Raw genomic sequence first — 14,567 nt, 5'->3', positions numbered from 1 at the left:
AAAATTTGCATAATCCAATCCACAATCCCTCATATTTTACAAAATAAAAATTTTCATCTCTCATTGATCATGTGTACGAATAAAAAGATTCGAAAGTTAATGAAATATCGATGTTTCTATGAAAAAAAAAGGATAGATCCGAAAATCTCAACAAATGCCATGCCATGCCATGCCATGCCACAGGGGGTTGACAAGTATTGCAAATTCTCCTACTTCTAACTTCTTTTCACCTGGTACCGCAAAGAATAAAAAAGTAAAAGGAAAATATAGTACTATTAGTATGCACCTGGGACAAGGAGAGCAGGAGACGGGTGTTGGAGGTGTGTGACAATCAACAGTCCACGATGAACAATCAAGGATCTGATTCCAAAAAAAAAAAAAAAAAAATGAAAGATCCAACGGGCAGGGCAAGGAAGGATCCAAATCCAAAAAGAGAGGCAAAGTAGCAATAGAGAGACCATTTTATTTTTTATTTATTTTTTGTTTGTTGGAAAGAAAAGCAGTAGAGGGACTTAAAAGAGGGTCATTACCATCATTAATGCGTATGATATCTATCCAGGGAAAGTGCCAAAAAGGTCCGCGTAATGTCTTAAATGCAAATGGTAGGCAGCCAAAGAGCGATCCCATTGGCATTAAGATGGTAATGGCGTATTCTAATTCATATACTTCTATTTGTATTTTGTGTGCCTGCATTAAATGACAGCTGTCCGCTAGTGCTCTCGTCGCATTTAATGCCGCCATTACTCACGGCCCCCCTCTCCTTCCCCTATTTCTCTCTCCTTTCCTTCTAAAGTTGAATTTTCCCTGCACCCACCATTTAACATTTAATGCCCCCTCTTTAATACACCTCCCTATCTCCTTAAATGAATTCAAATCCTTTTTGCTACTTCCAAATAACTCCCTAATAATTCTAAATTATTGTTATTCCATAATTATCTCCTTTATTGCTTTTATTTTTTTCCCTTGTATGCCCATTCATTACACTGGCCTCGCCAAAGGTTTTGGATATTTACATAACCTTCCACACACTTTTCAAAATAGAATTGACATCCCCTATTATTAGCATTATAATTCAATTTAGAGCCACTCCCTTTCTATATCAATCATGCATGGAAAGCTTAGCTCCACTGCCTTTTTTTTTTTTGCGACTTCTTTTTTTTCATGTAAGTAAGAGGATTTGAACCTCAAAATCTCTTATTTACAACTTAATTCAACACTTCATCCGTTTACCTAAAATAATTTATATCTTAGTTACTCACTCGTCTTAAAAGTAAGCAAGGTTACGTATTCTGTAGTTTCACATTCTTCTTTCTAGGCTCAGCAAAGTCTATCAATTTAGGAAGACTTTTTCACACACACACATATGTATATATATATTATAGTATTAACAATTAAACAACTATTTTTCCCTTGGCTGATGTTTGCATAGCTGGTTTGGACTACATTTGTGGAATCAAATATAGCATAATTGCTTGGTTACCGTAGCATAAGAGTGTCATTCTTTATTTATTGGTACTCATGTAATTTTGTGAATCAAAAGGAGAGGTGGTCTACGTAATTATAGCAAGCTTAAGGGGAGGTGAGCTTGATTTAGCATTTTCTTTTCACATATTAACGGATCGCGCTTGCTCCCTCTGTCTCTCGACGTGTTCCACCAATTTATTCATTTACAGCACCCTCCTCCACCTCAACACACACACACACACACACACACACACACACACACACACACACGGGCGCTAGAGAGAGTTTATCTCTCTTTCTTTTCTCAGTTTCTCGTTGCCCAACACCGCCCCTCCCCCACACCCCCTGCCCCAGTATCTCTCCTTCTATATATGCTGCTCTCTACTTTTTGCTCTGTTTGTTCTCTGCAAAAACAAGAGCAGATACGCTTATTTTATTGAGAGAAAAGTACTTGCTTGAGAGAGGGCAGCGCCGATGGCCGCAGAAGTTAGTTCGCTAATTAGGATTTTGAACGCTGCTGATTCTAACGACTCCGGTAAATCAACGGCTTTGATCACTCGTGACCTTCTTGGTGGCGGTTGTCCTCTTGATTCCAAAGAGCTGGACCTGGACATGCAAGTTCCATCTGGTTGGGAAAAGCGCCTCGACTTGAAGGTATCATCTTTATTCAGCAGTTATTCTTCCCCATCGCTTCAATTTCCCCAGAACATCCAGCCAATCCTTTTTTCTGAAAAAAAAAAGAAGATAAATCCCTTCTTGATTCTTTAATGGTCATGATTCTTGAAATGAGTCAACTCTTCGTTTGTTATACTACTATTTACGATTCAGTCTCTGTGGATCCTTTATGATTTTGGATTGCTATCGGGGTTTTTTGGGATTAAAAATATCGTTAACCTTTCAGTCTGATGAAAATAAGGTGGCAGTTCTCACCCCTCTAAATTAGTGCTTCATCCATTCTTATGTCTCTATCAGTGATTGTTGCAATATAAAGGAGTGACCTTTTACAATTTCAATGACTACTTAATGTGTTTTTGTGCGAGAAAATGGTACGCAGAAAGCCTTCTTTTTTTTTTCTCCCCCCTTAATTTTGCAAAATTTCATTTGATGATTGCTTTTGTTGTGTATTAGTACTATGGAGAAGTGCTGATGAAAATCTTTTATTTCCCTTTGGTTTTGGATGGATTGATGTTCGTTGCTATGCTAATTTGATCTGAATATGAACTAGGACTACCCTTTTGTCTTGCTCGGCATTTATTTGGGGGAGGAGGGGATTGATTTGCATTGAATTGAATTTATTGCAGATGAGGTTAATAGTTCTTTTTTGGAGATTCTTTAGGCTGTACTAAATCATCACTAGTAATTACTGGAGTAACTTCACTTCTCTATTTTAAATTATGATGTGATGATCGTATTTCGTCAGAAGCTGCTAACTTTGAATGGAAGTAATGGATCCGATCGTTCGTGGATATGGTTTTGAACATCCTACTAATAAAATCACTATTCACTTGCCTTGCCCAATTCTATTATTTTTTCTATTCGTGAATAAATTATTAATTATGCCTAGATACTACGTCAGTTACGTTTTTTTTTTTTTTTTTTTTTGTTGAGGGAATACTACGCCAGCTACACTTGTTAGCTTTTAAGCATTAAAAATGATGGCATCACTTATTTTGCAGTTGATAATAACCATTCCTGGTAATTCCATTTCCTTCCATCTCTGCCCTGCCCTGCCTGTTAGGAAAAGGAATAAAGGTTTTTATGTTCTTTGCTTTGCTTTCCTTGTTTCTTTTTGTTTTACTTTTTTGTGAGGTTGAGAGACGTGATGGGACGAAAGCTTGTAGGCTCAAACGGAGATCATAGTCGCCGCAGTAATGTGTGGGAGTATTTTTTAGCAAATGCGGAAGGGGACGAATTTAAGAAAACCTGTCAGTACCACCAAGCCAAGGCCTCCTTTTTAACAAAAAATTTTTTTTTTCCTTTGTATGGTCCTTTTACTTGTTCTATCAGATTGTACAACAATGGCAGAGGTATTGGTATTGGCATGTTCTTTATCATAAGTAGGTATGCACGTCTTTTTGCATTCTGTGCGCACAGTTAGATACTCTCTTGTGTAATTCCTCGTGATCATCTCATACCTGACAACTGATGTGTACATGGAATATGTTATTCTTGAATTGCAGTCAGGAAAAGTCTACCTCCAGAGATGTGATCCTCAGAAAGCATCTGCTTCAACATCAGATCAAAAGAAACAGAACGACCGCACGAGTTCAAAGCTTCAGGACCTTAACTTTCCACCAGCTGCAAAGCAGCCAATGGACCTGTTTGACGATGGCAGCTTAGACCTTAAGCTGGTGCCATCATCTTCAGCATCCGCATCGGCAGCGCCGTCTTCCAATTACCAAAGCGTTTGCACTCTGGACAAGGTAAAGTCAGCACTTGAGAGGGCAGAGAAAGAAACATTCAGGAAGCGGTCGATATCTATGTCAAAATCATCGTCACCGCCTTCGAATTCTTCATCCTCAATCAAAGACGGTGAGGTTGGGGATGAGGAGAAGTCAGCAGCTTCGTTTGCGGCTGGTTGTCCCAGTTGTCTGCTTTATGTGCTCATATCGACAAAAAACCCCAAGTGCCCTCGGTGCAACGCTATTGTGCCGTTGCCTTCGCCTTCGACAGTGAAAAAACCGCGTATTGATCTTAACATCTCGATATGAGCCCCTATGAGGACAATTATGTTGATTTTTTGTAAAGATAGCAGATAGCTTTTGTAAGTAAAGACACAATAGCATTAGCACAACCAAATATTTGAAGGCTTTTGGTGTTCCTTTCTTGGGACAAAATAGCAGATAAAAATCATTTTGGATTTCCATGGCCTTATTTTTAACCCTTGTTTTTGACATAAATGGTGTTGTTTCTTTTCTAACCCGATTCAATGCCTAGGCGTGCATGTATTTTTGTCTTTAATACACAGGTATCAAATGGCGGGTTCAATGCATATATCAGTTGGGGAAAGAAATTAAAGCTTAGGACAAAGAGGAAAAGATCACTCGAGCGAATCAAGTGTGAAATGCCGTACAAGTTAAACGTCCCGTCACATTTCATGATTAAAACTTCAAGAAAGGCCCATCAATGGGCAAGGCCTACGGTACAGGATTGTTGCCTCAGCGGTTACAAGCGCGCGCGCGGACTTTTTCTACTAAAGGCTCGCAGACTCGTATCCCAAACAATTTTGATAGGACAGGAGTGTATTGTTGTTAATGGCGTCATTCGCTCACTGCATTCGGTTTTTCTTTTTTGATGAAATTGGGGGTGTTAAGAATCGAGGAGTGGTGATTGTAGTTGGTACTTTGGTGTTGGAAACTGGAAACGGTAGACAAACGTGGGAACCAGGACATCCTACCAGCTGTAGCTCCCCATTTCTTGTAGGCAGGTGAACTCGGGATGCTACTACTGGTTTGGATATGATTATTTGTTAAAGATTAAAAAAAATTTTAAAAATTATTATTCGCAAAATATGTTGTTGGAGATGGGTGTGTAAAAGACATTTCTTGTTTTATTGTATCGCCTCTTTAGAGACGTTGCAGTTGTGTTGGCGCACAGTTGATTGACTTGGTGTGCTTTGAGTTTCCACCTGCTACTACTTTCTACTTTTTGTGTGTGGTCTGTGGACGGTGAAAACTGAAAAGAGGGGGTGTCCGTGTTGAACAAGTACAGTCTGTTCTCTACTCCGGAAGTCCTAGAGAAGCAAGTGATCGTAGGTCAACAAAACTTTCCAACTTCCGAAAGATGGATGATAAAGAATTCTGACCTTTTTGAGTTGTGCATGATACAGTGGGAATTAACGCACGGGCCAATGCTTGCTCCATAACATTGCGCACTAGCGCAAACCAACCTAACTTGGGATGCTTTCATTTGAAAAATAAATATAGCACTGCTGGTTGACGTTAGATGGCTGATTAGCAATAGCATGCAAGGAAGATAGTCATTTATCTTCCAAATCCCCTTCCAAGTCATGAAATTTACGGCATGAGTTCATTTACGGACCAGTTCTGAATCAATTGATGAAGTCAAAACCATACGCATACATTAATTGTACGACTTGATCATCAATGAGACGACAAGCATCCATCCGGGTTGAAATTCATGACTTGCATCCATTCGATTCAAGCACCCTGCAACTTGCAAGCATAAATGGACGACGTGAAGAGTGGAGGCGGCAGTTGTTCAAAATCACACGTCAAATTTTATTCTTTACATTTTTTTGAAAAAAAAAAAAAGAAAAAATCACCAAAAAATCTATAATATATTGATCACATACTAAAACGACAAAACTAAATATGCTAATCAACTGATCACAAACATATAGACTATCTATATATGTGATCTGGTAGAAAAGTCTTACAACCATAATAAATTTTTTAATAAAATATGAAAACCTAAATAATAAAATCACTACTCTAACTCGACTCTCCGATAAATTCGACTAAAACACTGCTAAATAATTATATGAAATTAACATGCCAACAATTACAAATGAAGATTTTCCTCTCCAAGCAAGTTCTATTTCTATACAAAATTTTGCCTTGCAATCCATCATCATGCTTGGAAAATTCAACTTGGTCTTCCACAAAACCAAAAAATAATTTTTAAAAAAAAAACCATGTTATGCGGTGCAAATTAATTTAACAAGCCTTAGCCTGAGTAGGTAGTGCTGAAAATTTCATTCCGGGGCTTGGCTTGGTGTACGAATTTGGTGGGCTGTGCTGAGTTCTGCCGCTTTATATTATTAATGCGGAGAGAAAGAGATACGGGACGGAGGAACGCATGCATCGTGGCATAGAATTGCCATAAATGAGTGGGAGGACTGTCCACCTAAACTTCGTCAAACAGATATTGATTTTGTTTCATAAAATCAAATGCTAATTATGGCATTTACTACGGCAATTCATTATACATACCTAACCTGCATTAAATATATAGTCCATAATCAAACGAAACAACTACCATCAATTGTTTGCTCTTAATTTTTTACTCTGAAGATCGATCGATCGATTCAAGTCTCCGAATTCCTTTTTGCTTGAGCCATCACATTTCCTCACCTGCCACTTTGGCCATAGGTTTTAGGTGGCAAAGGTTCATGATCAGGACACGAATAAGTAAGTATTGTATTGTATGTATGACTTTATAATATAACAATGATCATAGGCAAACTAGGTAGGGTTGACTTTGTTCTCCCTGCGGGATCAGGATGGCGGTACGGCTGCCGGCTTCGGCTTATTTCCATGCATGTTAAGATTGCTGTTGTCGCATGACTTCAACCACTAATCAGCAGCAGCAGCAGCAGCAGTAGTATTTCGTAATTACCATCTCAAATGAATTCATGACGTGATAAACTGTCTATGCTACTAATATCGATCAACTATCTCGTCATCTTCTAGGTTTGATTATTCATGTCTATCACTCTCTCATAAAAAAACCACTAATAGTAGCAATTCCTCCATCCCCTGTGCTTTTTTTTTTTTTTTTTTTTTATATATAGTAAATGCAATTGCACGCCAGTTATAATCTTTTTTTTTACTATAAATTCCAAGTTTTTTTTTTCTTTTGAAACTTTTACAAATTCCAAGCTTTGGAAGTGACTAGTTCGCTTTAAACTATAAAAATTTACGGCCACAGAGTTAGAGAAATTTTTTTTTTGAAAAAAAAAAAAAACCTCAGAGAAAATATGAAATTATGTTTTGCCCACAAAGGGTCCCTTTCATTCATTTTTTTTGTTGTTGTTGTTGTTGTTGTTGTATATAGTACTAAGTACCATGCATGCATCCTTGGGCGGTAGACACACATTCATAAATGAGGAAAGCGAGCTCGTCGTCATCATCATCATCATATGTTTCATCACAATGAAGGAAGCGGATTCAAGTACTGGTGCTCGTCAAAGAGAGAGGCAGCTGCATTTTCAGCTAGCTGGGGCCGCCTTCTTTTTTTTTTTTTTGGTGTGTCATCATACGCAACTGTGGCTTTTACGTTTTAACTTTGGGGGAGAGGCCGGCGGGTTGTTTATTGCTTTCACTGGCCTTGTATTCAATCGCCGGGCATCCACTGGCATGCCTGCAACTTAAATTAAAAACGTTATTCAAGAGAGCTAGCAGCAATTCAATGAATTTATCTGCATGCGCGCAATGGTTCTGGTTCTGGCTCTGGTTTTGGTTGTTGCCGTCATTATTCATTCAGTGAAGAGCAAATCATCAATAATACTGCTACTGTACCATCTTTTTCCCTGCATTCATAAATTTATCATAACTCATTCATGCTCCCACAATTATCCGTCATCCCTCTTTCAACGTTACGACTCCTGCTCTAATAATAAGCTGCGTAGCCGCAGCAACCATAATGGAGGATAGGATTCATAAGTGATTATAAATATCAGTAGATATAGGTCCCGTCTCGCCATCAATATTGCTCAAGTCTGCTCCTTCATAAATACATATACACACACATATACGAAATCGAATTATTAAAATGCTGCGGTTGGAAGCTGTACAAATTAATCATGACTATTAATACAGAGATCTTGATTCTTTAGCCTATATTTTTTTTTTAATTTTATTTTTACCTTCAAGAAGGCCCACTAGTTTTAGATTAAGAGATCCCAAAGGAAAGGAAAAAGAAAGAAGAACAAAAAAAAAAAAGAAAAAAAAGAAGAACAACAACAAAAGCTTCAGAATTTAGGAGTTCAAATAGTTATCTGAATTGATAAAAGCTTCAGTTCCGGAGCATTTTGTCTGCTTTTGGCTATTTACTTCAATCAACCACAATAACCAAAATTATGGTAAAAATAAATAAATAAATAAAGTACAGGAAAGGAACCCCTTTGCGAAGGTATGTGTATTTCCTTGAATTAATTAATGGATACGCACACATTGGTTGATGAAAGGATGCGTGCTCGTCTCGTTATCAAAAGCCATTCTGGAGTCTTGACTATCGACAAGGACTTTGTTTCATGAATTTAGGGTACTCGAGCAGCCAACAGCATATACAAGGAACATTTGATTCGACAACTGTTTTTGCCAACTTGTATGATTGTACGTAGAGAGAACTCGCGCGCCCGCGCACACACACTTCTATATATATATATATATATAGCTGTATATATCTTGAGAGGTGAATTACTAATTACGATATTATAATATTATCATAATACAATAAAAGAAAAGGCATTCTCGTTCATAAATTTATAGACCACCCTCTGAATTAATGATGGAAAAGAGTATTTACCTAAATTTCGTCGAAAGGGATGTCCTTAGCCAAGAAGTACAGGCAGCTAGAGGTTCATCATCATGGCGCTAATTAAGGCATTTATGATGACTGCTCCTTTGGTTTAATGTTTTCAAATGGATTTAAAAGTTGCTCACCCACCGCCTGGAATAGACTACCACTGCTGCTCTGCTAAACATTAAAGCTTTGACTGAAGTCATCATGTGGTTATTTATGCTCTAACGGTTGGAAAATTAGTAATTCGTTTTTTAATTGATTTTAGTTATTTAAAATAGTAACTAAAAAATTTCCTATTCTATATAAGTCTAAAAATTAGCATTGATTTTCGGTTGTTATTTGATTTTTGACCAAATAATATTCGGTATAAGTAGGTGGGTTGACATATTATAAAGTAACACGCAAGAGACGTCAAACGATATATAACCTTATACATAGAGATGAGAGAGGGAGTTCTTAAGAGATAAAAAATAGTATACAAGGGTTGGGTTTGGATTCAAATTATATTATTTTATATGATTTTTTTCTCACAATAAATAACAGATTTTTTTTTTCTGTAGATATAAACTCAATGATGGAGTCAAACCATGTTCAATTTTTGTATCTCATTTACCTTCTCATACTTGTGGTTTATTTCTAATTAAATTGTATCTTAACAAGTAGTATCAGAAATTTATTGCGAAATTAGGCGGCTCACAAGCACTTGAATTTCAACAAATTGATATTAGAGCGGGGTTCGTGGTTAAATCCTGATTGACTATTTAGATCAAATGAGTTGGTACATGTATTAATTCAACAATTTAATAGTTGATATCCTTGTTTCCATGATTTGGCAAAAAAAATTAATAGTGAATGATGAAAAGTCGGAAAGTATGAAATACTTGACTGTGAATCTAGACAGGTGATTCAAGAATTAAGAAAAAAGTGAAATCTAATGTTGATTTTGAACTTGAATCGATGAAAATCACACATAGCCGATCGGTTCTAAGAATAGGAAGAAGTACGATGATTTTATTATTTAGTTGCCCCAATGATCAGAAATATAACTCACAAAAGGAGATTCCGAATTGCAAGGGATGGTGAGAAAAAAAAAATCCTACAACGAGATATGATGAATTGAGACACCTTTTTGCGAGTCAACTGGAGATTAAATTCGGGATAATTATACATGTTAATTTGTCGATCGAATCAATTTGATGCCAAAATTGAATTGATTCGAATGTGTGGTTCGCTACCATATTATTTGGTAGTTAAAATCAAATGGTTAGTAAAAGAAATGTTCGTCAAAATGGAAATTTGTTAGGAAATTAACTTAATCTCTTTTAGAAAATTTTTTTATTTTGAGTGGAAGTAATTAATTTTTTAATTGGTTTTAATTACTTGAAATAGTAGTCAATAAATTTTTTATTCTATATAAGTTTATGAATTAGCATTGATTTCCTATTGTTGTTTGATTTTTTACAAAATAATATTTTTTTTATAAATAGGTGAGTTGACATACTATAAAATAATACATAAGAGCACACAAGAGGTTAAACGTAGCCTTATACATGGGGGTTTTTGGGAGAGATTATAAATGATATATTATTGCATTTGGGTTCAAATTATATTATTGTATAGAATTTTTCTCTTATAATAAAGAATGGATTTCTCTCTATGGATGTATGTTTAATGATGGAATCAAACCATATTAAATTTTTATGTATCATTTATCTTTCATATTTGTGATTTATTTGTCATTAAATTATTGTGTATCTGATATATCAATAGTTGTTTATTTCGTATTTAAATCCTAAAAAATGGTATTAGAACCTGGTTGCGAGACTGAACTGTTTATGGGTAGGGCTGTCAACGGGCCGGGTCCGGGCCGGAATTCATTATTCCGGACCCGGACCCGAATTACTATGTCGGATCCGGATCCGACCCGTTTACCCGACGGGTCTTTTATTCTATGTTCCGGATCCGGATCCGGGTCTACCCGAACAAATTTACCAAATTTTATAATTTCTAATAAAAATGAGAAAAAATATATTTGTAAACTAATTTCTAACTAATGCAAAGAAAAAACCAAATAAGAAAAGAAATCAAATTAATTTTATTAAAATACATCACCCTAATCAAATTATATTGATAAATATATATTTTTTAAATTATTAATTCATTTATATCCGGATCCGGGTCTAATACGGGTCGGAATACTATATTCCGTATCCGACCCGTTTTTTTGTTTGACAAAACGGATCCGGATCCGGATCCGGGAAACGGAATTAAATCCCTACCCATACCCGCAATAATTTCACGGATCCGGTCCGGATCCGGGTCTAGACCCGACCCGTTGACAGGCCTATTTATGGGCACACAAATCCCAACACCAATTACCTTACTGCTCTCTCATCATCTCGCGCAAGTGGAGTAATGAAATACTGTAGCAATTTCTATACATACACTTTGCATCCACCCCAGGGCCTTACTCTGCTACCACATAATGACAGTATAACTCAACGTAAGCGAAGAAGAGAAGTTCTACACAATACAAGGAACCAAAACTTTTACAATTAAACAAATTCAAAAAATTACAATTTAAAATAAACTCTTGTGTTAGGGTATAAATAATAAGTAGAGTCTGTCATGGTTAATGTGGGTTCAATTTCATTTTAATAATGTTTTATGAGGAAGCTGGAAATAGGGTGTTTAAGTCAATATTATAAAGCCAAAAATGTTCGATTAAGATAGCGATTGACTGAAAGCAAAAAATACATATACATATTTTAAAAAAATGTTTGCACCCCCCTCAACAGTTCCAAATAAATGCATTGTGGATCAGAAGTACTCAACTAACTACTTTTAGAGTAGTTGGCCATTAAAAAAATTTTAAAATTTTCCTTGGATATAGATCAAGAAATCAAATGTTTTGACTGGTAGTGGTTCATCGAGTTTTCTTTGATCTCTTTAGGTCCTCCTTCCCTCTAGCGTAGAGTACATGTACCATATTTTCTTTCACCTCTTTAGATCTCCCTTCCCTCCAATATAAAGTAGAAGTAGTTATAACATAAAATCTATCATGATGATAAAAAAAAAAAAAAAATTAGAAGTACTTCATTTTCGTTAAGAATGAGAGAAAAAGAATATCATATTAAGCAAGTTGGCCCAAATCCTCAATAGAAAGGGAAGAAAATGGGCCCTAAATGGCTTATTCAGTTCACAGTGCTGTGTTGGTATCAAATAGAAGGCCCAATGCCATTTGCCGGCCTATCATGGCCCAATAAAATCAAAATAAACACACAATCCCATGATTTTTTTTTTGGGATAATTTCAGAAACCTTCCTTTGAGGTTTTCGACAATTTCACTCGACTCTCTTGAAATTTACATAATTACAGATACCTCATTTGTTGTGATAAAAAGATAATAATGCCCTTTATTAATTGTCAACTCATTGAAAAATTCTATCAAATATTAACAATCTCTTATCTATTATTAACCAATAATTCAAACTATAGTTTTTTTCATTTAACTATTTATTCTCTTTCTCATATATCTATTTTTTTTGTCAAACTCATTTATTTATTATTATCAATCAAATGTGTACTGTCACTACTAATAAAATCACCATACACATTAAACCACCAATATTTATATATCTTGGTATTTATTTCAAATTCTCGATTTTTCATTATTAGTAAATAGTTTCTTTGCGCCCATTTTTGTTTTCAATTTTTGATAGGTATTATCAAATTGAAATTGTCGAATGAAAAATTGAGTGCCAATTTCATTATCAAATTAGATGAAGATGAAAATACTGACAATGATAAAAATAAAAATTAAAGATAAGAAGTAGAATAAGAACTAAATATAGATTACACTGTTTATGATTATTATGAAAACAAGTGTTTTTAGTATATATTTATAACTGCATTGTGTTTCTATTTTTTATTTACAATTATTGATATTATTCATATATAGATAATTTGATTGATTTTGAACTCTGTGTCAATGAAATATATTGGATATTGATATTAGTAGTGATGATTTAGATTATTTTGTATTAAAAAGGTGACAGACATGGAATTGAAATTTATGGATATTGACAAATATTGTAGTATATTAAGTAAAAAATGATATTGTTATGAAATTGTAGGTGAGTTTTAGGATATATGATGATGCATTGGTATCTATCATAAATTTTTAGGTAAAAATGAAACATTAAAGCAAAGATAAGTGTTTATTTAGTAGTGATTTCGATGTTGATAAATAGGTAATAATGGTAGGAAATAAATATAAATGAAATAGAAAAAGTAAATAATTTTTTTCTTTACATTTTTGTTGTGAATTATAACTCAATAGCATTATAAGAATTTTGGAAAAAAAATATAGCCTTTTGGATCTAAAATGTTACTTAAATAGTGAAAATAGGGGAAATAGGTGTAATTTGTAGAAATTGAAGGGAGTTTCCTGCAATTGTTAAAAACCTTAGAGAGGTATGTGAAATTAACCCTTTTTCAAAAAAATAAATGCCCGGGTCGGGGAGGGTCACTCCGGACTGACCGAGTGACTAGGGTTTAAGATCATTGTTCCCTCGTTCCTGCGTAGGGATGGCAATGAGGCTGTCCTGCTTGGGTAGAAATAGGGCGGGACATTCCCGCCTTAAAACGACTCTATTCCCAGCCCCGTTCCCCCATAAAAAATATATATATTTGGTAAAATCGTTCAAAACGTCCTTCACATTTTGTAAAATGATTTCGTCCCTCACTTTTAAAAGTGTAATTTTATGTCCCTTACCTATTCACATCGGTCAAATTTAGTCCCTAATTAGGTTTCCGATCATTTTTTGGCCGGAATCCATCATGTGCAAGGCACGTGATCATTTTTTAAAGGTAAATTTGTCAAATTATATTTTACATAGGGAAAATCGTCCAAAACGTCCCTCACATTTTGTAAAATAACTTTTTTCGTCTTTCACTTTTAAAAGTGTAATTTTATATCCCTTACATATTTACATCGGACAAATTTAGTCCCTAACTAGGTTTCCGATCATTTTTTGGTCGGAATCCATCATGTGCAAGGCACGTGATCATTTTTGAAGGGTAAATTTGTCAAATTATATTTTACATAATCTGATCTATAGTCCTCCAAATTTTATAAAATAAATTTTTTCGTCCCTCACATTTTATAAAATGATTTTTTTTCATGCCTCACATTTCACAAAATGAATTTTTCCATCCATCACATTTCAAAAAATGAATTTTTCATTTCTTACTAATTATGTATGTGAGGGAAACCCTAAAAAAAAAAGTGTGTGAATACATTTAAATACATATTTATGTATATTTGATTTTGCTTAATAATACGAATAGTATAAATATATGTATGTGTTTATTTGATTTCACTTAATAATACGAATACCATATATTATACGTGATTATTTGATTTCATCTGATATTAACTAGTAAATAATATTGCATTCATTGTCAAGTTGGCCAATAAAGTTATTTTCGGTTAAAATACAATAAGAATATGCAAATTAAGGTTCTACTGGTAAATATTAGTTATAATCATACAAAAAAAGAAGATAGCCCACAAGTTGGGCCTAATTACATACATGTGTTTATGCTACTATTATTAAGTAAAATCAAATAGACATATACATGTGTTTAAAAAAATGTACTCACACACATAATTAGTGAGAAATGAAAAATTCATTTGTTGAAATGTGAGGGATGAAGAAATTCATTTTGTGAAATTTGAGAGATGAAAAAAATTATTTTATAAAATGTGAGGGACGAAAAAATTTATTTTATAAAATATGAAGGACTATAGATCAGATTATGTAAAATAT

At 34.7% G+C, this 14,567-nt stretch overlaps 1 protein-coding gene across 1 annotated transcript; it reads left to right on the top strand.

The window, feature by feature from the left end:
- Nucleotides 1–1,488: 1,488 nt before the first annotated feature.
- On the top strand, nt 1,489–4,326 carry LOC113689809 (uncharacterized). Its single transcript, XM_027207596.2, has 2 exons — nt 1,489–2,118; nt 3,645–4,326. Exons 1-2 carry the CDS (start codon nt 1,939–1,941, stop codon nt 4,173–4,175), a joined length of 711 nt encoding a protein of 236 aa, XP_027063397.1. The 5' UTR covers nt 1,489–1,938; the 3' UTR covers nt 4,176–4,326.
- The last annotated feature ends 10,241 nt before the right edge of the window (nt 4,327–14,567 follow it).

This window comes from Coffea arabica, chromosome 7e (assembly GCF_036785885.1).
Source record: "Coffea arabica cultivar ET-39 chromosome 7e, Coffea Arabica ET-39 HiFi, whole genome shotgun sequence".
In the NCBI taxonomy this organism is placed as follows: domain Eukaryota; kingdom Viridiplantae; phylum Streptophyta; class Magnoliopsida; order Gentianales; family Rubiaceae; genus Coffea; species Coffea arabica.
Note: the sequence above shows the minus strand (reverse complement) of the source record. Positions and strands in the feature narration are given on the sequence as shown.

Excerpts from the sequence above, each read along its gene's own strand:
- LOC113689809 (XM_027207596.2), top strand. The coding sequence starts at position 1,939 with ATGGCCGCAGAAGTTAGTTCGCTAATTAGGATTTTGAACGCTGCTGAT. Across the intron at positions 2,119-3,644 it reads AAAAGCGCCTCGACTTGAAG|TCAGGAAAAGTCTACCTCCA; the intron begins GTATCATCTTTA and ends CTTGAATTGCAG.